At 44.9% G+C, this 26,963-nt stretch overlaps 2 protein-coding genes across 2 annotated transcripts; one reads left to right on the forward strand and one right to left on the reverse strand.

The window, feature by feature from the left end:
- The first annotated feature begins 485 nt into the window (after positions 1-485).
- Positions 486-3,375, forward strand: sox8a (SRY-box transcription factor 8a). Its single transcript, XM_068704557.1, has 3 exons — positions 486-1,008; positions 1,461-1,726; positions 1,841-3,375. Exons 1-3 carry the CDS (start codon positions 623-625, stop codon positions 2,566-2,568), a joined length of 1,380 nt encoding a protein of 459 aa, XP_068560658.1. The 5' UTR covers positions 486-622; the 3' UTR covers positions 2,569-3,375.
- Positions 3,376-6,493: 3,118 nt separating this feature from the next.
- On the reverse strand, positions 6,494-26,682 carry LOC137868044 (arf-GAP with dual PH domain-containing protein 1). Its single transcript, XM_068704553.1, has 11 exons — positions 26,371-26,682; positions 16,476-16,603; positions 13,338-13,429; positions 11,116-11,198; positions 9,194-9,306; positions 8,946-9,092; positions 7,565-7,646; positions 7,376-7,440; positions 7,153-7,224; positions 6,828-7,056; positions 6,494-6,619 (listed from the first exon to the last, which is right to left on the reverse strand). The coding sequence occupies exons 1-11, from the start codon at positions 26,459-26,461 to the stop codon at positions 6,591-6,593; spliced, it is 1,131 nt and encodes a 376-aa protein (XP_068560654.1). The 5' UTR covers positions 26,462-26,682; the 3' UTR covers positions 6,494-6,590.
- Between the last annotated feature and the right edge of the window lie 281 nt (positions 26,683-26,963).

Genomic DNA, 26,963 nt, shown 5'->3' on the forward strand with positions numbered 1-26,963 from the left:
ATGATACATTGTGAGATCATCTTTTGTATATAAGAAATTCAATAAATAAATAAATGTATACTAACTATATAGCCCTACGTATATTTAGAAGCATAATGTATATTATGTGTATCTTACATGTAGTGAGGTAGGCCTAGAAGTGTTTATCATAAAATAACATAAAATTGTTTATTATGTATTGTTTATACTTAAGCAAAATACTAAACTTCTGTCTCTGAACGTGGAGAAATCAAACCCAGGTCTAACTGCTGCTATCTGAACCACCATACAATTTTGTTTTACATTTCAATGTAATATTTACTCTCAAACAAATCTGCCTCCTCCTGCTCCGTTATAGCAAACTAGGAGGAACTGTGGTTGTAAAATTTTGCAAAAGCCAATGGGACACGAGGGGTGGAGAGATGCACGTGGGCTAGAAAAGAAAGTACTAAACGGGAAATATATATTGGTCAAACTCTGCCCGGCTGTGGCGGAGGACGCAGAGGGGAATAGTTCAAGACGAGAGATTTGGGATATATCGTGATTTCGGGGTCTGCAGTCTTCCTGCGGAGCCGTGCGCATTTACGCACTTGGAGAGTCCCTCGGGGAATCGAGCCACCAAGCAACGATTTACCCGCCAAGAATGACGGAAGAGAGCAGGTCCTTCGCAGACCATCCCTGCAGTCCAGCAGGCAGCGACAGCTCCGTGTCCCGGCATGGAGCGGATTCAGAGTCGCCGACCTCTCCGGCGCGCCCGCCCGGAATTACGCCCAAAACGGAGAGCGGCGCGGAGGCTGAGCGCTTCCCCGCCTGTATCCGCGACGCCGTGTCGCAAGTGCTGAAGGGTTACGACTGGTCGCTCCTACCGGTGCCCTCTTATGGGGAGAGAGGGCTGAAGAGCAAACCCCGCGTGAAACGGCCGATGAACGCGTTCATGGTTTGGGCGCAGGCGGCGCGGAGGAAGCTGGCGGACCAGTATCCTCACCTGCACAACGCGGAGCTCAGCAAGACGCTGGGCAAACTGTGGCGGTGGGTCCTGAATCTACACCACAGAGTCTCAACTTCAACAACAGAGCACTTAGTATTCCATGCATGTAACTGTATTAATGAAGGTATTAAGCATTGAAATGATCCCACTAATTTGCCGACATTTTGGACAACTGCTATAAAAAAAAAAAGAATGAGAAAGTATACTTGTAAAAAGTGATGCAGAATTAGCACACAGGCATAGTGTGTGTGTTTTTTAATGAAAATAAAAATTAAAAAAACATAGTTTGCACTGAAAACGTGTAAAACTGTATGTGAGTATAATTAGTTAAGTGCCCTTTAAGTATCAAAAGTAACAGTACTCATAATACAGAAAAAAGACCCACGTGATATACTACATCCTATTTTTGGATTATGGACTGTATTGCATATGGCCTCTGCACTTGCTGGTGTTTAAAAGGACCTTTTAATAATCCGATGACTCTCTTCCTCAGACTCCTTTCTGAAACAGAGAAGCGTCCCTTCGTTGAGGAGGCCGAGAGGCTGAGGATGCAGCACAAGAAAGACTATCCGGACTACAAGTACCAGCCTCGGAGACGCAAGACCACCAAACCCGGGCAGGGGGACGGTAGACCCGGACTGGTCCAGCAGCAGCAGCAGCAGCAGCAGCAGCAGCAGGGCCTGTTTAAGACAGAATCAGGGGGGGGCAGGCTGGCTGGCACGGGGGAAGTGCACCATCATTACCAACCAGACAGGACAGGTTAGATGACTAACCTTAAAAGTGCATGTGTTGCCACTTATTTAATTTGTTTTATACTTTTATTGCTTCAGTATGGAAATATTGATTGGTGCTTCCTTTGGTTTTGGTTTCCAGGTCAGTCTCATGGACCTCCAACACCTCCCACCACCCCTAAAACCGACCTCCACATGGGGAACAAACAGGAGGGCCTGCGGCCCGTGGACAGCAGCTCCGGCTCCGCCCCCCCCTCCGGCCGCCAGAACATTGACTTCAGCAACGTGGACATCTCAGAGCTCAGCACCGACGTCATCAGCACCATCGGTGGATTCGACGTGCACGAGTTCGACCAGTACCTCCCCCCCAACAGCCACGGCTCCACTCTTCTGACCCCGCCAGACGGCGGCCACGGACACGGCAACCCCCCGCCGGGATCCTTCATCCACTCCCACTCCCACAGCATCCCCACTTGGACACCCAAGAGTGGGACTTCCACTGGGACGCCGCCATCGTCCTCGTCCGGCCAAAAACTTCAGATTAAAACCGAGCAGATGAGCCCGGGTCACTACAGCAGCTCCTCCTCCTCCACTCCGCCGCCGCCACAACCCAAGTACACGTCCCTCAGCTCCTCCGCTTCCCCCTCCTCATCCTCCACCAACCAATCTGACTACACCGACCTCCAGAGCTCCAGTATCTACAGCGCCTTCTCCGGGTACCCTGCCAGTCTGTATCAGTACCCGTACTTTCACTCCTCTCGCAGGCCTTATTCCGCACCTCTTATCAACAGCCTGGCCTTGGCGCCGCCTCCACACAGTCCTCCCTCTGGCTGGGAGCAGCCTATCTACACAACACTCAGCAGGCCTTGAAGAGGAGGAACCCCCCCCCCCCCCCCTCAAGTGTTTGGTTATATGGACAAAAACTTTAATGACTGCTCAGATCGGGGCAGAACAGTAGCCCGCTTTAATGACTTTGAAGAGATTTGATGACTTAAAAGAGTTCATTCCTGAAGGTTTTGAGTGCGGATTTCTGAAGGACAGCGTTGATATCTGTTGGACCAAAGCATTCATATTGTGCATCAATATATTTGTTACATTTGTTCATTTCCATGGAAAGCAATTCATGAGATTAACAAAGATTCTCTTTTCTGAGTGAAAAAGGACTGAGGCGTGACGTTTAAAACCTGCACTGGACACAAAAACGTTCCATCTGAACTCCACACTAATGAGATTTTGGTATGTGAGCAGCACCCATTCAAGACGGGGCGTTTCACGATTAGTAGCAGTTTTTTCCACCGAAAGAGCACAAGTGTTTCTTTGCCCTCACCTTCACATCGATGGGGTTCAAAGCCAACTGTGTTGCATTTTGACTGAATCTGAATGTGTTCCTTTTATTTTTTTCCTTTTAATGGGCAGAATTATGTAAAGGGGTCTGCATTATTCTGTGAGGATTTCTCAGCCAGCAGGAAAGTGTGTTGTATTGAACCGTATAGAGGCCGAGGGATTGCGTCTTCTTCTCAGCAATGTTGGGTATCTGATAAAAAAAAAATGTAACAAAAAGATTGCAATTGTTTGAAATTTTGGGAAACACACTTATATACGCTATTTGTGCCTATAGTTAGATGGGAAGCTTGATACCACTCAGGCAGCATGTGATAATTCTCTGTGGGTTCATCACTACAAGCGACCCCTTTTCACATTGTCATTTGATACGTTATTAAAAAAAATACAAATTATAGCCGCTTTAAGCTCTCTAATTTATCCATATATATATAAAAAAAAACGGTGCTGTGTTATTTCTAAGCCGGATTTAGCGATTTAGTCTTAATCTGAACCTAAACCCAAGTCTAAATCCTCTTTGGATGTAAAATGGAACTCATGTACAACCTCTCAAACACGTTGCTGGTATTATGTGATCATGTTGTACGGCTTACCCATCCCGGTTATATATCGGAAAATTGTAGCTCTCAACATTACAGGGGCGCTAAAATAAAGGAATGCACGGGTCAAGAGTCCCACCACTCGGCAGACAGTACGCGTTTCAAATCGGACGTTCCTGCTCTTGCCGCCGACCTGTCCCTCTCTCCTGCTGCATTACCAGTTGGTTTCCAATCCAGCAGCTGCTCCTGCTGGGTTTCCTGTGCGGAGATTAGCTAATTTCACAGTCGCAGCGCCGGTCGGGGATGTCGGTCTGCGGGGGCCCTGACGGGACGGGACAGCTGGATTGGGGTTTCCACGCACCGTATCAAGAAATGCTCCGTTGATTTATTATACAGAAAGAAGAAGAAAAAAAACAGCGTTGACTCGTTGGCATGAATCCCGTCGGACTGTTTTTAAATGTATCTGAAGGGTTTACGCTCTAATAACTCATAATAGCGTGTAATCCCCAAATGGTTCGAACATAGAACCATTTGGTTCTATGCCCCCCCCCCCTCCAAATAGAATGAGGCAGCAGCTTTACTATTCATGAATGTTTGCTACACGTGCCGGCACCTCACCGACCGTATTATCTTCAGGACAAACAAGGTGGCTGCTGTCCCAACCGCTTTTAAAACACTTCCTGTGTGGGTCCCCCACCTGCCTGCTGCAGCTCAGTGCCTCGCTGTCTGGGCAGACAACCTGGTTGCCAACGTCAACAAGCAGGGCCAGACAGAGGCAACATTGACTTTCCGCGCAATTCCGTGAGGCCCCCAGAGCCAGCGTGTGGAAGTTTGTGTAAGAGTGGCGAGATCATCAGGTGACATTTTACACCAGCAGACCAGTTCACACTCCCCACACGTGGTGATGTCGTTTAGCAGGTGACTGATGAGCGCCATCTGCTGGGACATAGAATAAGTGCACACAGTTGGGCCTTTACAGAAAAAACACAGGAGTGCTGCACGTTATGCAATTTTGCTTTGAGGACTTTTATTATTTATTCACGTCTTTTTTTTCTTAAAATTAAAAATAATAATAATAGTTTAACATGTTGGGAACTTCATCTATATCCTTCCTTTTTCTGGGTTTGATTAGAAGATCAATCCCACTCCCAAATAGCTTAGCATAGCATAGGTTATATGCCTACCAGCGCCTCTAAAGTTCATTAAATAAGACATATCATGGAGAGTACAACAGCATATGTGCGTGGATGAAAAGGTGTATAAAGACTCCAGAAGATAATTGAAGTCTTGATGCTTGATGACTAAAAGTTGTTTTTTAAAAAAGACAAGAACCTGGTGGCTTGAAATCAGGAAGAAGTGACCTTACCAGACCTGCTCCTCATCTCAGCTTGAGGCTTGTACTATACTTGCATAACTACACCTGATCCTCTGTCTGCGGTTGAGTTGCATTGTGGGTAATGCGGGTACCAGGCTTTGACAGGGAAGAAGAATGTGTGGAAAAAGACAGACGATATCTCTGATTCTGCTGCATGGATTATAATACTTCTTGATTTTTTTTCATTATTGTCCATTGTGAGTCAGACAACGTTAAAGGAGCTATTTTTACTGCAGACATGAATGTGACGTCTACTCCTCATCAAACCACAATGCCTTATTAACTAATCCTGTCACCTGTCTGTGTTGTCTGGTGAGAGAACTCCCATTTTGAAGTAACAGAAGAGCTCCACCTGCTGGATAAATGGACGTAACTGCACTTTCATTACAGAGTTTAAACTTTAAAGGATCAACTTTAGTGTTCAAATGAACTCGAGGGCCAAAATTATGAAAATTAGACCCAAATTGTAAATCACCCGAATAATCAACCTACCTGGAGTTAAAAAGTATCACATTTGTACAGTACGGAGCCCTAAAGGTGACACCGATATGCAGAAAAATCAGACTCCACATGCCGCTTGATTTCAGGTTCATCTGTATTCATGTTAAGATGTTCATGATGAAACAAACCGCCACTGTGATTCGAGGGTCAACACAACAATGTGTCTTTAAAAACAAGATGGAAAGAAAAACAGTTGTAGAGTAGAAGTGTTGTATAAATTACAATCCTGTCACATTACAATCCTTTTAAAGCAGCGATAACTGTCGACGGTACAAATAAATAAGAGAACAGCTGTCAAGATTGAGTTAAAGAACCCTGCCCGGATGCAGATCAGCCACCTCCAGCTACGTTAACAGCTACGGTGATCACTGAGAGTTTGTGTCTGTCTGTCTGTCTGTCTGTCTGTGTGTGTGTGTGTGGTTTTTTTTTGTTTATGCATATTTGTTGTTAACAGCACTTTGTAGGTTTCAGGTTATAACAGGGTCTCAGTGCCAGAGGTTCAAATCTCACAGCGTCCTCAACAAAAAACATCACGATTCCACACACACACACACACACACACACACACACACACACACACCCACACACACACATATACACGGTAAGCCACTGTAATCAAAACTGTACATTCAATAAATTAACAATGCATCGTCTTTGTTAAGCGACCAGTGAAATGACTCTAGAATACATAATTACATTAGATTACAGGAAGAATGAACCATTCACAAGACAAAATCTGAGAAAGAGGGGGGGGGGGGGGGGGGGGTTGTTGCAGGGAAAGGGTCCACATGGCAGAGGTAAAGGTAGGGTGATAATGTATAGCACAAAGGTTAGGTAGGCGCAATAGTGATGACATCATCTACCCTTTGGCCTCCTATCGCCGGCGTCTCAACCACACGATGGGCCCTCGGTCCCGTTAGAGTTCAAGTTCTCCACACATAGATAGGCTCCAGTCCCTCCGTCTCTTCCTCTTCATCATCTTTTCTCATCCCCAAATCCCCTGTCCCCGTAAAAACCCCACCCCCACCCGCACCCCACCCCCTCCAGCCATGGTGTCTGCTCACACACTGGGGTTGTTGTCTCGGGTCTGAGTGAGACTGGGCCGGTCCAGCTGAGTTGTGGTCGTCCTGCGGTCTTCAAGGCTTGTGTTTGAAATGGGCCTCCACTGCAAAGACACACAGAATAAATATGTTATGGCGTACAGAGCAAGAGACAAATGTGTTGTTGGGGGAGCAACACTGGAATCAAAGTTGTCTTAAAGTGTGGAAAGCGTTCGCTGTTTCCACTCAAGAAACATTTCGTGAATCCCAACATGTGGTTTGAAATAACTGCCCACTCGTTTTAAAGCAGGAGGAATCGCAAACGCTCCGCACCTGCGTATTCCTGCGGCCTCATTGGTCGATTGATGACCCTCTGGAAGGCGGCTATCCAATCCCGTTGCTCGGCCTCGGTCTCGCAGGCGAACAGGAACTTCCTGTCCGGCGTGACGATGGTGATGCCGTGGTTCCAGTGGTGGCCCTGTGTGGAGGAGGGCAGGCCGGACAGGACGGTGTAGCTGTTCTCCTTGCTGCCAATGAACACCTCGCCCCGGGCGAAGGCGTCCTGGGAGACAGACAGACAAAGGGTGAACGGGACGTCCTGTGGACAGACCAGGCGATCAGTCGGAGCTAAAACAGGACGGATGAGGTCTCGTCTTACCAGAGGGTCTTTGAAATACATGAGTCTCCTGTCGTCCATCGTGAACCACCTCTTCTTGAAGCCCTCTGTGTGCTGCGGCAGAGCAACAGAGACATTCAGGGAGTCAGTGTCACCAAAATGAAGCCTTACCATTTTTAAACCTATGAATGGCTTAGCTTTTAACAGCTCAAATAAATGTATCTCCAGTTATTCAAAGTCTTGAGGGGTTGCAGGCAGCACACACCTTTGGTCCTGTTTTCTCCATGAATCCTTCCTTCATGAAGTTTCGGGTCAGTTTGGGCACCAGCTGGAGGAGAAAAGACAGAAGACATGAAGAATCACATGAAATAAAAGCATGCACGTCATATGAAACACAGTGATGCGTCGTGATCACCATTAACAATTACTCTCCTTCACAACAAATCCTCACCTCCCTCGTCGCTCGCTCCGGGGAAGGCCACCTGTAGGTAGTGGAACCTGGCCGCTCTGATAGCGTTGAACCAGTCGACCATCTCCTGCACGAAACAAACACAGCCTCAGTGGCAACGTGTGCTGCTTGAAAGCACGCAGTTTCTTTCCACGTTAGGCGCTTTGGGCTCAGAAAAAAGTCATCCTGATGTTATTTTTTCTTTTTCTCTCCCTATGCCAGTGAAGGCAGCAGCGAGGTGTAGTCAAAGACATCTGTGCTGTGTGGATGCTGCAGAGCTGTCGATAACTCCACCACAGAAGAAGAGTCACAGTGACACTGAACAAACCCAGTGAACTCTCTCTCTGTCACAGCCTGCAGTAATGCTACTCCACCAGCAGGGGTCCACTCACTCTCCTCTTTCATCTTCTCTGTTTTTTCTCTCTTTCTCATTTTATACTGTATATGTACTGTATATTTAAACTGTTTATGAAATCTATTCAAAAACCGAAATGAACGAGTGGGTAGTTATTGTAAAGGCTCAGAACATCTGTCTCTATTCCCCATCGTTAGCACTAAATGATCCTTTCCAGGAAACTTTCCAGGAAATGATATGGCAATTATGGGTGATACAAGTGTTGCATTAGTGTTTGCAAATAATTCAAAGGTTTGCTGCTGAACCCCCCCCCCCCCCCCCCCCCCCACACACTAAAACTAGGTCGATATGTACTGCGCTGACATTTGGCCTCATCATTCCCCACTTTGAAGGACCAAGCTGAGCACAGCAGGGAGTGGGAAGGTACACTCGAACCCTACAGGTGGGATGTGGGGCTTTTCTCATGAATAAATTCAAATCCAGCTAAGAAAACAAAAGCCACAATAATGCAACAAAACCTGCAAAAACATATTTCACGTTAGACGATACGGTGCGGTCTGAATGAAGCAGGACTGCGACACATTTTCTGTCGTGTTCTGCTATGATCTAAAAATGAAACAGTGCCAATGAAGGTTAAAGTGCTGAGTCTCAGCTTTAAGGCTGTTTGAGGTCACTCACATCCACACTGGTGTACACTGCAGCAGTCGCAGCCTCTTTTTTTATTTATTTTTTTCCCTCCCCAAAGCCCTCCAATTTGTGAACAGTAAGTCAGTTCTCACCCTCCTCCCTGAATGTGGATGTGGACGCCTTTGAATTAAAGCTGAATGTCAGCGGTTCACCCCGGGAGTCATTGTCTCGGAGCCAAAACAACACAAACTCTGTCACTACCCAAACACTTTGTGACATTTCCAAGTCCAAGTGTGAATAGCGAAGCATGCATGTTGTACTACTTACCCTGTATTAGTGTACAGTACTGAAATGAACAAGTAGCGTTGTTGTTGTTGTTGTTGTTGTTGTGCTTGAACGGTGTACCTTAGCATCACTGTGGTAGACGAAGATGTTCCTTGTGCTGTTGTCTTTCAGGTAGGTGATCTGCAGGCCGCAGGGGTTGCCAATCTTGGCCGGTTGGAAGGTGGCGTTGAGGGTCTCGATCTTCATCAGCGCCTTGGGATCCCTGGCCTAGGTGGAGGGAGACACGGACAACAAACAGGACTCATTACCCTGTGCCTTGATGGTTTTTCAAACAACACTTTTAATATTAGCGGCATCGTCCAGCTCACGTCCTGCTTGTTGAAGTATTTCAGAGCCCCCTCCCTCTCCGACAGGATGAACTTTCGGCTGAGGAACTGACCGTTGTCTCTTCCTCGCTTCCATAGAAACCCCTCTCTGTACCCTGGGCAGAGAGAGAGGGAAGAAAAAAAGAAAAAGAAAGTGTTTGAGGTTCGGAGGAGAGATTAAACAGAGGAGGCGTCTGTAGCGGTAACGGTGAGGTGTTGTGACTGGTTTGCGGTGAGATGAAACTTCGGTTAAGCACAAATCAAATATTGTTTGAAATCGCATTTAGAAGACGGGGGAGAAAAAGGGAGACGGGGGAGACAGAAAACACACAAACAGACAAAAGAGGGACGACTTTAGCAGGAGATGTAGCGTGAGACAGCAAACAGAGAGATGTTATTTGTGTCCAAAGAACATCCTTTTCCATGTTAATGATGCGTTGTTCTATTCATAGCATGTGATGCCATCTATTTTTGGTAACAACCTCGGCCCACACTGCCTTCTTTTCTGTCTTCTCCCTTCTATTTCTGACGTGTTGTCTTTCTAATCCGCATCTATTTTTGGGGCTTAAATGGGCGGAAGATGTCTCAGCATAATCAGGTGACCGATATACATTTTAGCCATCTGACTGGTGATCGCACCGCTGACATAAAAAGAAGTGCAACTGAAAGTGCTGAGTGTGGGATGAGAGAGGAGTTCACTTTTCCTCCGAATGATTGTGTAGAAAAGAATTCAATAATACGTTTTTAAGAGAGATTTCCCATGTGTGTAAAAGAGGAAGCGGTGGATAAGGGCAGCGTATATCAAGTAACAGGCTCTTACAAAGTATCATAATACTTGTTTCTTTCCTCTACTGCAACATTCTCCATATTAAATGCCCGCTGCCATTGATTACCTCTCCTCTGTCTTCTCGCCCTCTGCATTCCGCTCCTTGTCTGTGTATGTGTGTGTGTGTGTGTGTGTGTGTGTGTGTGTGTGTGTGTGTGTGTGTGTGTGTGTGTGTGTGTGTCTTTGCGGCTGTGACTTTCTGACATGAAACGTTCCCCTACACTGGCATTACCTCATCGATCAATATCCCTCCTTGTCCCCACCCTCTCCTCCTTCCCCGACACTCGTCTTTTTTTTCTTCCTCCTATCCTTTGCATACCGGATCAATATTAACATTGGCTGCGGTGGAGGCCATGTTACTGCCAACAGTCAATCTCAGCCCCACACACACACACACACACACACACACACACACTGATGCCATGGACCCCGTAATGAGTAATGAAGAAAGGATGAATGCAGAAATAGAGATGACAGAATGACTCATATTATTGCACTCTGTCTGCATGTGTGTGTGTGTGTGTGTGTGTGTGTGTGTGTGTGTGTGTGTGTGTGTGTGTGCACGGTTCTCCACCGTAACAATAAGCGAATGAGGTCACTTTGAGCCAATCACATAGCTCCGTCTTCAACAGCGTGAAATGTATAGTTGACACAGAGACACACACACATCCACCCTACACAAAAATACTGCAAACCAATCCAAACACACACACACACACACACACACACACACACACACACACACACACCTCTTCTCTGGCAGTGACAATTACAGTGTCATGAATTCCAGCGAGTGGCATCCACTGGGAAATGTTTGTCCGAGGTGTTTTCAAGGTTCTGCTTATCGAACGGTAAAAAACGCAAGATTGGCACGACAACAGACCCTCCAATTTGTATCCTTGTATTAAAAGAAACTCTGTCTACTAGTGTGCTTGCGCAAGCATGAAACCTAGCAAACTATTCCTTCATAGTGTTTTTACAAAGAGGAGACCATTAATTATTATTCCAGTAGCGTGGCCGTGTCGTATTTCCATCAGAGTGGACCCTGATGAGGGTCTTCACAGGTGTAGTAATGCGACACATGTCGGTATGCGGGTACCTGCAGAGTAAGGCTCCTGTTTTTCGATGAACTCAAACTCATTCCTCTCGTACTTGGCTCTGATCCACTGCTCCCTCAGCATCCTGGAGACAGAAAAAGACACAAAAAACACTTCAGTTCACACTCACAGTTCACACTCACTAACTGTCCTGTCCTACACACGTGAATCCTTTTCTACACAGTATTACTTTTTACTACACAGAAATGACACAACAGAAGTGTTACCCTAGCTTTGAGTCAATAAACGTTTGTATTGTGATTTTTCTCTATTGTTACTTTAAGTCCCGGTTGTAAGCGAATAATAGAATAATACTGGACCTCATGGTCTCCAACACTCTGTTTCCACAGTTTATACCAAAGCTGCATGTAAAGGAAGCCATCTCAGTTGTAAACAGTCTTCTTCCTCTTCAGTTCGGCGTGAGGAGAAACAAAAATGGCAACACTCGGCACATCACCATGCCAACAAGCTCTCTCATCCCGTTTCTTTCTCTACCTCTCTCCACCTTTCAGTCTCCAAAACAACCGGTCCATCAGCATGAGGAGGTAAAGCGCCATGCTCTTAGTGGATATCTCTTTGAATGACACCTTCTGGTGACACCGGATTGGACAACCCCCCCCCCCTCCCCTGAGTCGACTACTCAGGGGAGTCGAATGAGTGAACGCGAACAGACAACCATGGCACCGACCATGGCAGCTTTCTCTCACTCTACCAGTCTTAGTTCTGTTTGTGTCTATTTTAATCAGATTCTGTTGAAAGGGAGGCAAACGCATGAGAGAGACGGATGGACGAAGCCCAAAATGTCCAAGACAATCTGTGTCACTACCTCAGCATACACAACCAAAGAGTAGGAAAAGTTATATGTGTAAAATAAAATGTTTTGTTGGTTCAGAAAAAGTCTGTACTATTCAGCGGAACTGTGATTCAAAGTTGCAAAGCAATAAAACACAAAAAACGGGGGAGTGTGAATACTTTTTATAGGCGCTTTAGAGGAAGAGGAAGTTTTTAAAGTGATATGCACAGTGAGCGGTACTGTTTAATATATCTTCATTTACAGAAACAACCCACCGCACAACATGGTGTACATCGATTTAGCACTAATCAGCATGCAGTGTAGCCGCCTCTGCATTCAGCATTTTCTTTTTCAGATAGGACCGTGGAGCTCAACAATGGCCAATTATATAAAGAAATGAGACTTTAAATCTGCACTTATTAATATCTTTGAATAATAAATCAAATGACTGTGTGACGCATGAAAGGGGTTGCTGCTTGTAACGTGTCCGCGGTTAATTAACACCCGACTGTTGAAGAAAAGTTTCTTTCAGGTCCAATTCTGTGGCTGGTTCAGATGAGTTTTATTCACTGCGCAGTGGAGACAGAAGTTCACAACAAAGCTGTAGAATTCTCTCTGAACCAGCCACAGAATTGGACCTGAAAGAAACTTTCCTTTAACAGATGTTATCTAGTAAGAACTGGATACTGGACTCAAAGATGGCGCCCAGTGAACTGAATGAAAAAAGCCCATAGACGTCACATTGAGATGTCACACAGCTTTTCTGACCTCTGGGGAGAGTTTTACAAATATAAAACCACCATAACTTTAAAATGTATGTTACAGCTTTACAGACATCTCTTTTATAGTGGTCGTCTATGCTGAAAATGTTTGGGGATATTTTCGTCGACGGCTCCGTATACATTTGACTTGTCATAAACCAAGAGCACAGGTGTTACTTATAACATTAACGACGGCTCCATCCTCTTCCATCATTCATTTTATTGTTTGCACCTGTGCTTTTCATACTATGAAGCAAGTGTCAAGCTGTCTTTCATTAAAAAAGGCACTCATGCGGGTTAGCTTGAGCCAGCTAGCTCCTGTTAGCAATACCAACCTAAACCTTTCTCTCTCTTTACTATTTATAGAGGAACCAGTTGTCAAAATATAAGTGAACTTACAAGTCACCTTTGATATTTTGTCCAATAAAGGTTGTATTACACATTGACACACAACCTATAAGTGACACTGGTGCCATTATTGAAGCTCAGTAGAGAACTGACTGTAGTCTTTAACACTGCTTAAGCCAGCCTAGCAAAGTGTTATCTGTTAGCTAATTAGTAGGCTAATTCAGCTAGCACATATCTTCTCCTTTCAGACAACAGCTTGTATAGATATCATACTGGCTGCACCTTGTGTTTGAAAGTCACGACTGAGAGAACTCGCTCTTACTTGCAGTCAGTGTGTGTTGGTCTGTAGTAGAAAGCAGGAACCTTCTGCTCGTACTTGGCCTTGGCTGCATTGTTTCCTGTAGCAGCCACCAACTGAAAAGGAGACAGAACACAACACAACCTGGTCATTTAACACTAAATACAATTCAATAGAATATACAGTAGTTTCCACAATGCTGCATTTATCATGTCCAGGGTGACCAATTTTATCTAACAGCATATAGCACACAGTTTAAAAGGTGTTTTATTCTGAAAAAACATCTACCATACCAGCCATAACAGTTTTTAGTGGATCTACACTGCAGAGATATAATAGTTGTGATAAAAGCCTACATGTTTCCAATTTTACAGACAGTGTGCAATTTTAATAACACATAATATGTCTCCTTTACTTGTCAATTGGATTACAAAATAAAATCAGATCAAATAAAAGGAACACCAATATCTTTGCTGCCTTAGGACGTTATAAAATAGAAATTGTAAAATTAAATACCAACACTTTTTACAGCAGACATTTCAAGGAAATAAACCCTGGAGAATGGTGACAACAAAACTGCAAATGTGCTTAAGCATAGACAATATTAGGTATGACTGAACTTCTTCAGATATGGGATTAACTGTGGAATTGGCTACACTGCATTGGGATGCGTTTGCCTTCTTCCCTCGTTCTCTCCAATGTGTGTTTCATCCAGGGATAATCCCTGAGCCCAATCCAGCTGGCTGAATCCCCCAACCCACCTCTCTTATCCTCTGAGGGGTGGTGGGAAGTGATTCAGCACTGTGGCACTTTATTGTGAAGGTCAAATAGCAGCAGAAAAATTCAACCGAACCACAAACCTCTCGAGAAAAAATGTGATGCATCTGACGCCTCTTATGTGACATTTAGAACATGATATCAATGTCATCAAAGCAAAAGATCAGGCTCCATTTCATATTCAGTTCTGCTTTATACGGTATGCTTTCTCTTTGTGTAAAGGGCTATTCCAGCCTGAGAGATGCTTGCAACAGAGCATTACGTTCAGTTACCGTTCAACAAAATAACCAAATATTCACGATGACTTTTTTAATTTGCATGGCAACAAACAAATGGGCCCACGAAAGTCAAGATTTTTCCTCCCTCATATAAAACAGAAGAGCCGGGGCCTCATTAATCAAAACATGCCCACCTTCACACAATAACAATGATAAATCTCATATGCTCTTCAGCCATACTCTTGTCCACACCAACATAAGGAAACGGCCCCAGGAGAATAATAATGAAGTGAATACGGCCGTGGCTGTTTGACTTAAGCGTCTCCTCTGATTGTGGATGTGCAGCTCCGGTAGCCTGAACAACAAAAGCCTACAATTACAGCAGGGGCAATTTAACACAAAGCCTTCCCTGTTTTGTTTTTTTTCCTACACTGCAATCAAATCTAGTCGTCCAATCAACTAATACTCTTGTGTTTTGGTTTTATATTTAAACGCCCACCACTTCATAGTATTGCTCTTACATTTTAACCTCATACCTCGCTCTCCCCTGACGTCAAATCCCGCGTTTACATCCCAATTATTGTCCTCCCACATCTCCACCCTCCTGTTTTAGCTCACGACTCATGCCAGCATCGCCTCCCCTAAAGTCCTTTTTGTGGCGTTAAAGTGCTGACATGAACCACTCGAGGGACGACTTCGCTCTTCCGCATCAAAGCACGAGCAACAGTTTGGACTACAGCCTTTTATTCTCGTATTTATTTGTGCGGCTTTGCACACAGAGTCGTATTTCTTGCTGATGTATTTGTGAAGGGTGCATCTTTTGCTCGGCACACAACAGCTCAGCTTCTTTTTTACACACCCAAGGAAAGTGTAAACAGTCTCACTCATGGAATGGTACTTCGTTGATCCTCCCTCCAAAGGGAGGTCAGAGGTCGGCTGAAGAGCAACGATCTTAAGCTGATTTTTATTTATTTTTTGAACTGATTTGTACTGTGCTATAATAATGCTTCGGCTCTAAAAATCCCCCTGCCTTTAAATCAGCAACATGTTTCCTCACCCTGATTCACATTGTTAAGAAAATGTCCTCTGACTAGTTTGTTTCCATAGAAACAAAAAAAAACAATGCTACGGTTTACAGACTCTGTTACCATGGACTCAATTGAGAAACTGTCTAACTGCTCAGGCAGCAGCAGTGTGTTTCAATGCCGTGATCATGTCACGTGAGTCACATCGTCTGACTAGCTGGGCACAAAGCCTCCTGTACGACACTCAAACCTGCGCAGTGGGTAAACCAGCAGGCTCGTAAGGTACTTGACAGGAAGCTAAAACACCAATCACCATTGTTACCGCCGCAGAAATCACAATTTACTGAGCTGGGAAAATCTCATCAAATTTAAAGACGCTTGTCTTGTTCATAAGATGCAGTCCGCCAACACATCAGAGACTGTGACACATGTTGTTCACTTAAATTTAGTATCAAATCAGGGTTAAAAGACAATCAAGTGTGTGACGCTGTAATCCATTCAAATAACCTGAAGTGTGCCTTGTTGTATGTTTTATTTATTGCTGTCCTTGTTTTAAAGTATTTCATGATTTTTGTTTTTTAGGAAATGTGCTTTGATGTATAATGCTTTTCCTGTTTCAATGTATTTCATGCATCTTTCGTAGCAGTCGACTGGCACAGTTACAGAAACGTTTTATTAATGTGCACCGTCCCTCTAACTTGATGATGAAAGATTAAATTTAAAAAACACTAAATATGCAATCTTACGTTGAACGTAGCGGGATTTAAACACAGTCAGAATGCAGACTTCAGAATTTTGAGACAAGAACCACTCATTCTTAAAGGAACAGTTCCAACATTTTGGGAAATGTAATATGAGATTCTTGGGAGTCCATAACTGGTTGCCAGGCAACTGGTCTCACCCATAAACTGTACACACAGACTATGGTCCTCAACCAAGAAACGGTCTGACACAAAAACTTTTGTTTGGATTAAAAAGACTACGTATAATGTGTTATCTGCTGGTAAGCAGATTTAGGGTAAAACACTTGTTTAACTTGAGATTTGTAATGCTTTAAGCTTAACGAATTTGGACAAAGAGAAGGGGGAAGTGCTGTTTTTAAGATATGCTTTTGGATAGCACATTTGCAACCACTGCCTTACCTCCACATCGCTGGCGTCCCACGTGTCCTGGACAGACTTGACCCTGCTGATGTGGGGGATGCTCCGGTGAAGGAGTGAGCAGGCCTGGCAAACAAACACACCCAAAGTCAGCGACGCCCAGTCCGGCTCTGCAGGAGAGTGAGAGAGAGAGAGAGAGAGAGAGAGAGAGAGAGAGAGAGAGAGAGAGAGAGAGAGAGAGAGAGAGAGAGAGAGCATGGAGGTGTAGGGAGGGGAAGTGAGGTTGAGGAGCAAGAGAGAGAGAGAGAGAGAGAGACAGAGAGAGAGAGAGAGAGAGAGAGAGAGAGAGAGAGAGAGAGGGGAGGAAATGAAATCGGGCAAAGCGGTACAGAAGGACGACAGAGAGGAAGGCGGTGGGGTTGGGGACAGATAAAGGAGGAGGGGTGAGAAAATCTTGTCATAAAAGCGCCGCAACAAAGAGAACACCAGCTCAAGGTTCAGGCTGTAAATACTGAAAGTGCTGATGCCGGCACTGTTAAGCGACAATAGGAGCAAAGTAAATGAAGCAAATATTACAAGAGTATCCCTCATAAAAGGAGAGCAGGGCACCGAAATGGGATTTTGGGGAAATCCTATTTAGCTTACCGACAGGAAACAGACCGCCTGAGATCTGATCAGAACTCAGCCGAGGTAGTTATCAGGTTAGATACATCACCAGACTCCGAAATACACACTCATCCATGCAGACGCACTCACAGTTGTTTGTCCAATTGCCCGCATGCAATAGCTTTAATGGAGACAACAGAAAAGAACAAAACCATCCTGAAGCGCACTCACACAAACACACCGTATGCTTTATGCCAACTTGAGACTAAACGCACCCTTCGACTACAGCTCTACAGGCTCATCAGCAGTCAGAGAGAGCATGTGCAAAAAAGAAGAAAAAAATTCTGTGGCACAGCAGCCGCAGCATCAGCAGCATCCGTGGGTGTTCAGCAAAGGTACATTTGAGTCACCGTATCGCACGCAGACTCTGATTCTGTCTGTGCAAGTGAAGCTGGCAAAGCCAGGGACGCAGAGTGTCAGAGAGGGTGACGGAGAGACAAAGACAGGGTGTAGTGAGAGCTAAGTGTCGGGAAATGAGGGGGAGAGAGAGAGAGGGGGAGAGAGAGAGAGGGGGAGATAGAGAGAGAGAGAGAGAGTGTGAGAGAGTGAGTGAGTGAGTGAGTGAGAGAGTGAGTGAGTGAGTGAGTGAGTGAGTGAGTGAGTGAGTGAGTGAGTGAGAGAGAGAGAGAGAGTAAATGAGTGAGAGAGAGAGAGAGAGAGATATGCAGATTTGGAATTTTGCACTGAAAAAAAAATCGTATTGGTGGAAATTAAAGCTCAGTGGGAAAATAAAAAGAAGCATTTTATGTAAATGTAATATTTAATGGCTTTTGGACACTTGGTTGGATGTAAAATTGCACTCTGGGAAGTTGTGACCATTCTGTGACATTTCTGTGACATTTCTGTGACATTTTATGAACTGAAAACTTAAATCAGTTCAATAAACAAATAATTAACGTATTCATCCATCACATGCAACCTGATTAATAACCATATAAATGAGTTCATCATATGGCATTAATGATGTTGGAAAGTACAAGGCTGCAAGAGGTCGATCTGCAGGAGGATGATCAAGGGCAAAGGATCAAAACAGCTTCCTATTAAGTCGTATATCGGATCACTTTGCTGCCACTTATGCATTTTCACTGCCAATTCATCTGTTGGTAAGAGTTCCAGAGTCCAAGTAGACATCTTGACATTTTTGGTTTTGTCTGATCAAACATCAAAACCCAAAGATCATCAATTTGATTTAACGTAAAATGGAGAAAAACAGTAAATCTTCACATTTTAGGACGTTGAAAGCAGTGACAGTTTGGTATTTTTTGCCACGCTAGCGCTGTGACTTGACGGCAATGTCATTTGGTCAGTCGGCCCACTGCTTCACGTCAGACTGAAATATCTCAGCAACTGTTGGACAGATTGGCATTAAATTTGGCAGAGGCCAACTGACTGCAGTGATCTCCTGACTTTGCATCTGTGTCAAAGTCATCCAGTGAAATATCTCAACATCTACAAGAAAGACCCCTGTGTGGAAGCAAAGCCTCACGGAGCTGCTAGCGTGACTAAACACCCTGAGGCGTGTTGCTGAATGAATCCCAAACGATTAATCGATTATCAAAACTGTCGCTGATGAAATTTCTGTGGATGTCCTTATCAGTGGATTGCTTCAGCACACATAGAAACGTTAACGTCTTCTTTAGTTTTTTGGTTCACAAGCATGACATTCATTCGAGCCTTGTCAATGCTGCATAGAGGGCTGCAAGGATGACATCGCAAAAAAAGCTAACGTTAGGCTATAGACAAACTACACTACGGGTCTACACAACGTATCCTCATACGATTCCTATGATATCTTACAGAAAAGTTAAGTTGAATTTTTTGTGTGTTTTCCTACGAAGGTCCGGTCACAAGTGTCAATCATTACATGCACACAGTCTTTTCAAAATAAACTTCCATCCTCACAGGAAACAACTTAGTTAGGTTGAGGCAACAAAACGACTTAGTTAGTTTGAGGAAAAGGTTTTTTTTTTGCCTGATGTTATGCCAGCCAATAGCTAGACTTATATATTTTTGGAATCAAAAGCTAAGATAAACATTTTTGATAAGAATCCCTTTAAATGCAGATATTTAGGAGTTGTGGCAAAGACGGACTTTTACAATGTATCAGGCAGGCTCCATCCGGGATGTTGGAATATGTGTGTGTGTGTGTATATTAGCACGTGTTAGCATGCATAGTGTATGCGTGGCTCAAGCGGCTGAGAGCAGCATGTCGTCAACGAGCAGCACTCAGAAGTCGCCACATTCTCTCTCTGCAGCTGCCATTTCTCAAGGAGGCCCTCCTCAGCGCGGTGAATACATGTGCATGCACGGCGAGAGTGTGTGTGATACTCATGGGAATCATTTGAGAGTCAAAGGAGAGGGGGGGGGGGTGGAGAAAAGCGAGGAGATGGAGAGCAGCAAGGGGAGAGGAGATGAGGAGGCGATGGAGGAGGAGAGGTAGGAGGCACGGAGGAAGGGAAGGGAGGAAGAGTGCGGGCTCTTTATTGAGCAGAGAGATGATGTGAGCGCAAAAGATCCCCCAGGGGCGTTGCTGGCATCTACGATAATCTTCCTTCGATTTACCTCTCTTAACCCATGACACCTCTGCAAATGTTTTTTTTTTATTATAAATGTCAACTCATCTTTTAATCATCCTGGCTTGCGATCAAGCACAAAGCGCCGGGGATGGCGCTTTGATGCGAACAAATCAAACCACTTGCTTTTTTTTTTTTTATTTGTTACATCTCATTATTTCTTTTTTTGCCAGCAACACAAACGCACACGCGCAAATACACACCTACACACAACCCTGCTGACACAAAAACACACAACCAGACATTCGGCGGTTAGGTCATCGCTGTCTGAGTCAGGCCTTATGGAGAAGCAGACAGCACTCATGGAGATTACTGTGGCCGCATGACTGACTAACCACACACACACACACACACACACACACACACACACACACACACACACACACACACACACACACACACACACAGGGTTCCCTCTACATGTTCATAGGAGATGTTTCGCAACAGGATTGCTGGGAACAACAGATGCACAGTCGTCATAGTGAACAGCAGGTGGAGAACTCCTGATGTAGTGTGACTCCGCTGTTTTGTTTCGCGGTGCATATGCTGTTTGTTAAAGAGCTGCTGTTGCTGCGTCTCCGAGGAACTGTTGAGGGGAACAAAATGAATTTAAAAAAGTTTCGCGGCTCGTTTGTCGGAGAGACAACAGAGCTTTTGATTCCGACCGCATAAGGTTGAAGAAAGAAGGCCCTCTGGCATTACTGCAGGGCAGATGCTGGATAAATGAATGACGGGGAAGGGGGGGGGGGGTTGATACAATGGCAGCCCCTGTGCCTTGGAGCAATCGCTGGCACTTTTCTTTTTCATTCGTATGTCTGGACGTGTACACGTCGGGCTGACGGTGGCTGCTTCACGGTGGGGGTTAATGACGAGACAGTGGGGGCCAGCAGAGGTTGTGACCCTCTCATGTCTCAGCTAAACCCCTGAGGGCACTAGCGCAGGCTATTGTTTTCTGCAACAGTGCTCGTATATTACTCAACTTTTGTTTAACTTCAGCGTGGCTCTGGCTGTGTTAAAAAAACTGAGAAAATGCCAAAGGCTTTCGCGAGAAAATCATCAAGGTTCTTCCTCATTACCAAAGGCTGAGTTTTCATATATTTGCAACATTAAATACTGTACACAACACACAGGATTCCACTTGAACCTGTTGAATAGTGTCTGTGTGTGTATAGCTTCAGTTCATGTTATGTCACTTGCTACCACGGAGAGAGAGATAGGTGAGAATGGGTTCTCACGGTGTTTTCCTAATTGATTTCCTGTGTTGCTAGCGTGGTGTGTGCATGTTTTCCTCTTGATTCCCGTTCACACAGCTGTATAACATCTGAGTTATGCTTCAAGTGTCTTGCATATTCATGTTACACCCTGACACAGACGCACTGTAATGAGAACTCAGAGTGCTTTGGATTTACTTTTGCTAAATTTGCATATCATGCCTGCAATCCTCGACTCTGAACAGCCTGTTTTGTTTGTTAAGTGTAATTTAAAAAGAAAACAAATCCTTTTTTTTCACCCTCAGTGGTCTCGTTTGTACCTTCCTTCAAACTCTGGTCACTACCGCAGCTCCTTCCCCCTCCTCCACCTCCGATTTAACCGAACCCTGGAGCGTTTCGTCGGGTTGTACGGTTCGTTATGCTGGTGTGAAAGCTGGTTACGGATCAACAACTGAACAAAGACCACTTAAAAAGGTGGGTCTCGGTCTGCTTTAAAGCGGACTTTGGTGCGGCGCGTCTGTGGTGTGAAAGCAAACAAGCTAACCCCAGGATTTTATGACAGCAGATTTCAAAAGCTAACCTACTAATAAATCCATCTGCTGATCATGAAATCTGTTCCGGGAGGGATTAAGATGTCAAAAGCTGTTTAAACCGCTGTGCTTGAATCCTATTATGTCAGTACAGTAAGTCCATTAGAAAGTGTGTGACAGCGATTCCACACGCCTCGTGTGCGTGTCCATGTGTTCCCCAATGTTTGCATCTGAGTGAGCACAGTGTACAGTCCTGTGTCATTACTCATCATTACATGCAGCTAATTTGCAGTCTCATGGTACTCGTAATACTTCAGTCGTTTCTTCGTGAGCTCTGCGACACTGATTTGAATGGAATTTGATTTCCCCACGTGGGTCCTGATGATGCAGGATGACAATCGGTAAAACGGTTCAACCCAGTCCGTACAACTTCATGTTTGAACTGAAATACAACAATGTATCATGTGTTCCCTTGGTCCAGACCAAATGAACCCAACTACTGGTGTGACCTCCTTCCTTCCTTAAAAGTGAAGCATTTGATAAGATCTTCCCCCTTTTCTTTTTGTAAGCTGCGGTATTCGTGAGGCATCGCTGTTTTCATTTAGCTTCATTCTATCAAATACTGTACATCACAGATGATAACAGCTCATCCATACACTTGAGTATCCATCCCTCAAGAGCCTGCAGTGGACCTAACATTGTCTTGTTTTTACAGAATAAATATCACCTCTTATGCGGATGATACTCAGTTTTACGACAGTCAGTCCAACTGATTGGTCAACGCTAGCTAACTTAGAAGCCTCTTGGATGACAAATGTTATGGATGAAGATACACCAGAAATGCTAATCTTAAAATAAACAAAGGTCCATCTCCATCTGTTGTAATTTCTCTGACTTGAATACCCCTTTAAAAAAAGGTTTGATTACCACTGAGATTCTCCAGTTTGTCACCAACTTTAAGGGCAACTTCCTGGTGGTGAACTGGGTGCATACGGCTCCACGTAAAACGGCTACTTCAGGATTCTCTGTTCCCTCGATTCAATCTAGCTTGAATCGTGTGCACGACTTCCTTTCACTGAACTGGCATCTGCGAGAATAAACCCTATGCATATCGAGGGGGAAAAATGATGTGGGAACGCAACCTGCCACACTTTAAACAGGACAACGTGATCATACCTCTGCCTTCTACAGCGGGATGGGAGGGCAACTTGAAGAAGTTGCCTCGGGAAAACGTACAGTAGCATATTTCACAACATTATTCACGAAAGGTATCACGGGGATTTGAGCATGAGGTGCATCCATCAATTTACTGCATGGGGAGGTCACAAAGGTTGAATACTGTAGGTGTGCTATGGCTGAGAAACACATATTCCTACAAATGTAAGTTGACAGTGAATATTCATAAAGACTAAATAAAACAAGACAAAACATCTATGTACAGACAGGAGCCTCAGAAAAAAAAGTCTCAATTTGCGTGAGACAAACACATTACCGATGCTACAAATGACGAGGGCTATTTTTTTATTTATTAAGACACTGAGTTACAATGGGAAAAGGCAGCATTTTTTCTGTTTTCTCATACTTTCCTCCAAAAAAACCAATTGAAAAACAGTTTGGAAAGCCATGAACAGGCTGCCATATAGGAGCCTATACCTCCTCTTATCTCATCATAGCTCCTGCTGTTTCTGCTGATCGACAAACACCTTCTTCACACCTCAGAGGATATGCTGAGGCTTCTCTCCGGAGGGAATCGCTCGTTCGCGTGTCCTTAGCGAAGGGCAGAACTACAACGCTGCTGAGCTACGGAGAAAACCCTGACGTATAAGCTCCCGGCTCCTGGCTCTGAGCGGTCTCATCTGAGCACACCAGCAGAGAAAAAGATAGGGGGATAAAAAAAAAACGCAAAGGTAAGGAAGGGCAGAGTAAGAATGACTAAGCATGGGGGGAAAAAAGAAAAAAAACACAAGCTGTGTTGCCACTTTGTGTGTCTTCAGACCAATTACTGCAGGGTTTCTGTCCGGTTAATGGATGTTGTGTCTGTGATGGGAAGATTGAACAAGGGTGAGGGAGGACAGCCAGGTCACTGTTGATGATGTGATAGTCTGTCTTTGCTCTGGAAGCCTGCAGATTCACATGCAATAGTGTAAAATGCAATGTGTCTGAGTTGTGACATTAAAAAGTGTTTTCGCAGTTACCTAGTAGGCTCATCAGTAGAAAGTATACATAAGTCTGCACTAAGGGTTCCACCCTGCTTCACTGTCCTCCTTACATCTTCCTAAGTATCCTTAGCTCACACCTACTCTAGCACACTGCATGTTTGCCAATTTACTTTTGCTGTGTTCAGATGGCATGTGGTGTTTTGAGCTGTAATGAAACTGTGATGTTTTTCTGAAAAAGTCACTGAGATAAGGTCCTGTCCCCGCCTGGGACACGGAGCCGCCGAGCCAACATCAATAATTCATATCTTGACCGGCATGACGAGATGTGAATTATGAGCCTGGGAATGCCTGGTCTGGTAGCAGAGGGCTGGAGAAAGGTTGCGTTTGGTTGATGAATCGCCTATCCTGACGCTTTTCATCTGTGCAAATATGGATGAAAGCAGCTGTTGGATTCAACCAAAGTTATACTGTAACTATTGGCCACCAAGCACTTGTTGACGGATAAGAGAGCATGAGTCACTTCATTAGCTGAGATTTACCTAGCTGTGATCACTCACCGGTCAGTTACCAGCTTAACTGACTATCCCACAGCTGCTGCACACCACAGGACATCTGTCCCACCTTTGCTTCACCAGGGCTAAATTTGATTATGTAATAATTGTAAAGGGGAAAACGTCACACCGGCCCCGCACAAACTGATGAATATTCAGAGCCCATGTTTCCTCTAGGCTCTTTGGATCGTTGCAGAACAGCTTAGGTCAAATAAAAGGCCATATGGGTATCGGTAATTATGCCAATTTTACCCCAACAAGGCCATGCATGTCCGTAGCTGTCTCTGCGAGGCTGTACTAAAGCACAGTGGTGCTTTTAGCTAAATGCCAACGCTAGCAAAGCAACATGCTCACAGATTTAACATGCCGGTGTTTAGCGTGTGTAATGGTTACCATGTTCACCAAACTTAGTTTAGTGTCTTAGCATGCTATATTTGTTAAAGGTGCTCAATACAAAATTTAGGGCATATCTATTGCCTCCAAACGGCTCTCAACGTGGCGACGGCTCGCAGCTAACGGTGCTAACAGCGCTAAGAGTGCAAACTACGCCGAAAGTGCCGACAGACACACACAGAGAGAGAGAGCTACTTCATTCTCTGCTCAGGTAGACATCACTCCCCCTATATCTTTAGATTACAAATTGTTGTTTGCTGCCATATGAATGCTGTGAATATTGTGTAGAGAAGCTTTAATTAGCATTAAAAACAAAGTACAGCTGGCGTTGATGGGAGTGTCATCAGTTTACAGCTTTTGGGTCACAAATGTATTGGTTTATTTTGACCTGATGATAGTGCTGGAGGAAAAATGAAAGGATCACCGAGATTATAATTCAACCTGTGAGGACCATGAATATCTGTACCAAATGTCATGGCAATCCATCCAATCGTTGTTGACTGTTAACTGCTGGTGGTGCTGGAGGAAAAGGCGATCACCAAAATTCGTAGGATTCATCCTCTGGGAACCATGAATGTCGAACAAGTTCCATGGCAATTTATGATGCAATAATTCTGGAGATATTTCAGACCAAGTGTGAATGACCTGGCTATAGGTTGAACTGCGTTGTGTAAATTGATGGTACCGACAACCAAAAGGCCATATGAAAATTTCAGATGCTTTAAAGCTACTTGTCAACACACACACACACACACACACACACACACACACACACACACACAGCACCCACCATAATGAACGCCATTTTTCTCTGCTTATTTCACGACGAGATAACATCCTCTGTACAAAATGAAATCCCTCTTCAAGTGTCCTCCGCTCAGAACAATGCTATCTAATTCCGCGAGGGCGCCTCCAGCTCCAGAAGCTGCTCCCAAACAGCCAGTCCTCAGAGGAGCCGTAACCAGGGCCAAGGAACAGGCATCCTGGGCGGGCTCGGCTCCAAGCGCTGGGCGCACGGCCCGGACTGGAGCCTCTGTGGCCACTCACTGGTTTATTGCCATTTTTCAGTGAGAAGAAAAAGGAGGGGAGAGAGGGTATTTGAGGGGAGGCGCACAGGGAGAGGATAAAGAGAGGGAGAGAGAGAGAGAGAAAGGATGGAGAAATGAAGAAAGGGATGAAGCTGCTTAATGGAGAATAACATAGCCCTGATTAAAATTTAAATAAAATAGGGCCATTTAAATGAAAAACAAACATGCACACACCGATAATTAGTGAGCAGGCTGCTTGGTGTTGCTGACAGTGTAGAACATGATGACAACAGACCACAACACCAGTAAACACACACACACACACACACACACACAATAGCTGTGGAGGGGAAAGTTGACGTGTCTGTGCACACCCTCACACACAATGACAGCCACACATACACACACACACACACACACACACACACACACACACACAATGACAGTCACACAGCCACACACACACACACACACACACACACACACACACACACACACACACACAACATGAGTGTTTTATGTGCTTATGGCTCTGACTGAAGTCCAGAGTCCAGTCTCTTAAAGGCCTTATTATACCTGCAAAAAAAATGGGTGTAGATGTGTCCTGCCAGGCCAAAGAAATAATTTCTGGACCAAATTTCACTGAGGCGTGTTTGGGTTTTTGGAGCACCGGTTGTACCCCCACCCCCCCACCCCTTGAACACAGCATCTTACACGCATTAGAGCAACTGCGGCTGCATGCACCGGCTTACACCGGGACCACTGGCTCGACTCGGTTCGGCTCTCCACGGCGGGGTTCGGGTTGGGAGGGGGGGGGGTTGCCTACCTGGATTGCCGCAGTCCGCGCACGTTCCGTTCCCCGGTCTCGCCAGCACGTCTTGCAGGAGCCGGTTGTTCCCCTCCGGTTCCAGCGACATGGTGGGTGTTTATCCGTCCAGCCTCGCCGCGGTGAGAAGAAGCCCGACCAAAAACATCCGCTGCTGGAGTCCGACGGACAGACAGACAGACAGACCGACTGTTCGGTCACCTGTCACCTCCAATCTGAAGTGGAGAGGGAAGACAGGACGAGACTGGAAGATCCGAGCCGGTGCGCTCTCTCTCTCTCTCTCTCTCTCTCTCTCTCTGAGTCTCACTGACTGCATAATAATCAAGCCTTTACGTTTCCATCACCTCCTCCCCGTCTCGTCTTCCCTCCTCTCCGCCCCTCATATCTTATGAAAGTGAGACATCCAGCGGTGGACTACCAGAGCACATTTAATTACACCTATCTCTTTTGAAATCCACATTGATTATAGTTGATTTATACAATAAATCGTTTGGAGATGATGCACAACAGGAACAAATATATGAGAGGTATTAGATTTAAATATGAAAAAATGTAATAAATGAATGAATGATGAAATGAATTAACTAAGTAGG

This window comes from Cebidichthys violaceus, unplaced genomic scaffold, assembly GCF_023349555.1.
Source record: "Cebidichthys violaceus isolate CVI_PGR_0920_01 unplaced genomic scaffold, fCebVio1.0.p SCAF_95, whole genome shotgun sequence".
Classification (NCBI taxonomy): domain Eukaryota; kingdom Metazoa; phylum Chordata; class Actinopteri; order Perciformes; family Stichaeidae; genus Cebidichthys; species Cebidichthys violaceus.

What these genes read in the sequence shown, in the direction of transcription:
- sox8a (XM_068704557.1), top strand. Translation starts at nt 623, where the DNA reads ATGACGGAAGAGAGCAGGTCCTTCGCAGACCATCCCTGCAGTCCAGCA. An exon ending in ACGCTGGGCAAACTGTGGCG is followed by an intron (nt 1,009 to 1,460) that starts GTGGGTCCTGAA and finishes TCTCTTCCTCAG; the next exon opens with ACTCCTTTCTGAAACAGAGA. An exon ending in TTACCAACCAGACAGGACAG is followed by an intron (nt 1,727 to 1,840) that starts GTTAGATGACTA and finishes TTTGGTTTCCAG; the next exon opens with GTCAGTCTCATGGACCTCCA.
- LOC137868044 (XM_068704553.1), bottom strand. Translation starts at nt 26,461, where the DNA reads ATGTCGCTGGAACCGGAGGGGAACAACCGGCTCCTGCAAGACGTGCTG. An exon ending in GGGACGCCAGCGATGTGGAG is followed by an intron (nt 13,430 to 16,475) that starts GTAAGGCAGTGG and finishes TCTCCTTTTCAG; the next exon opens with TTGGTGGCTGCTACAGGAAA. An exon ending in TGGAGAAAACAGGACCAAAG is followed by an intron (nt 7,225 to 7,375) that starts GTGTGTGCTGCC and finishes GCTCTGCCGCAG; the next exon opens with CACACAGAGGGCTTCAAGAA.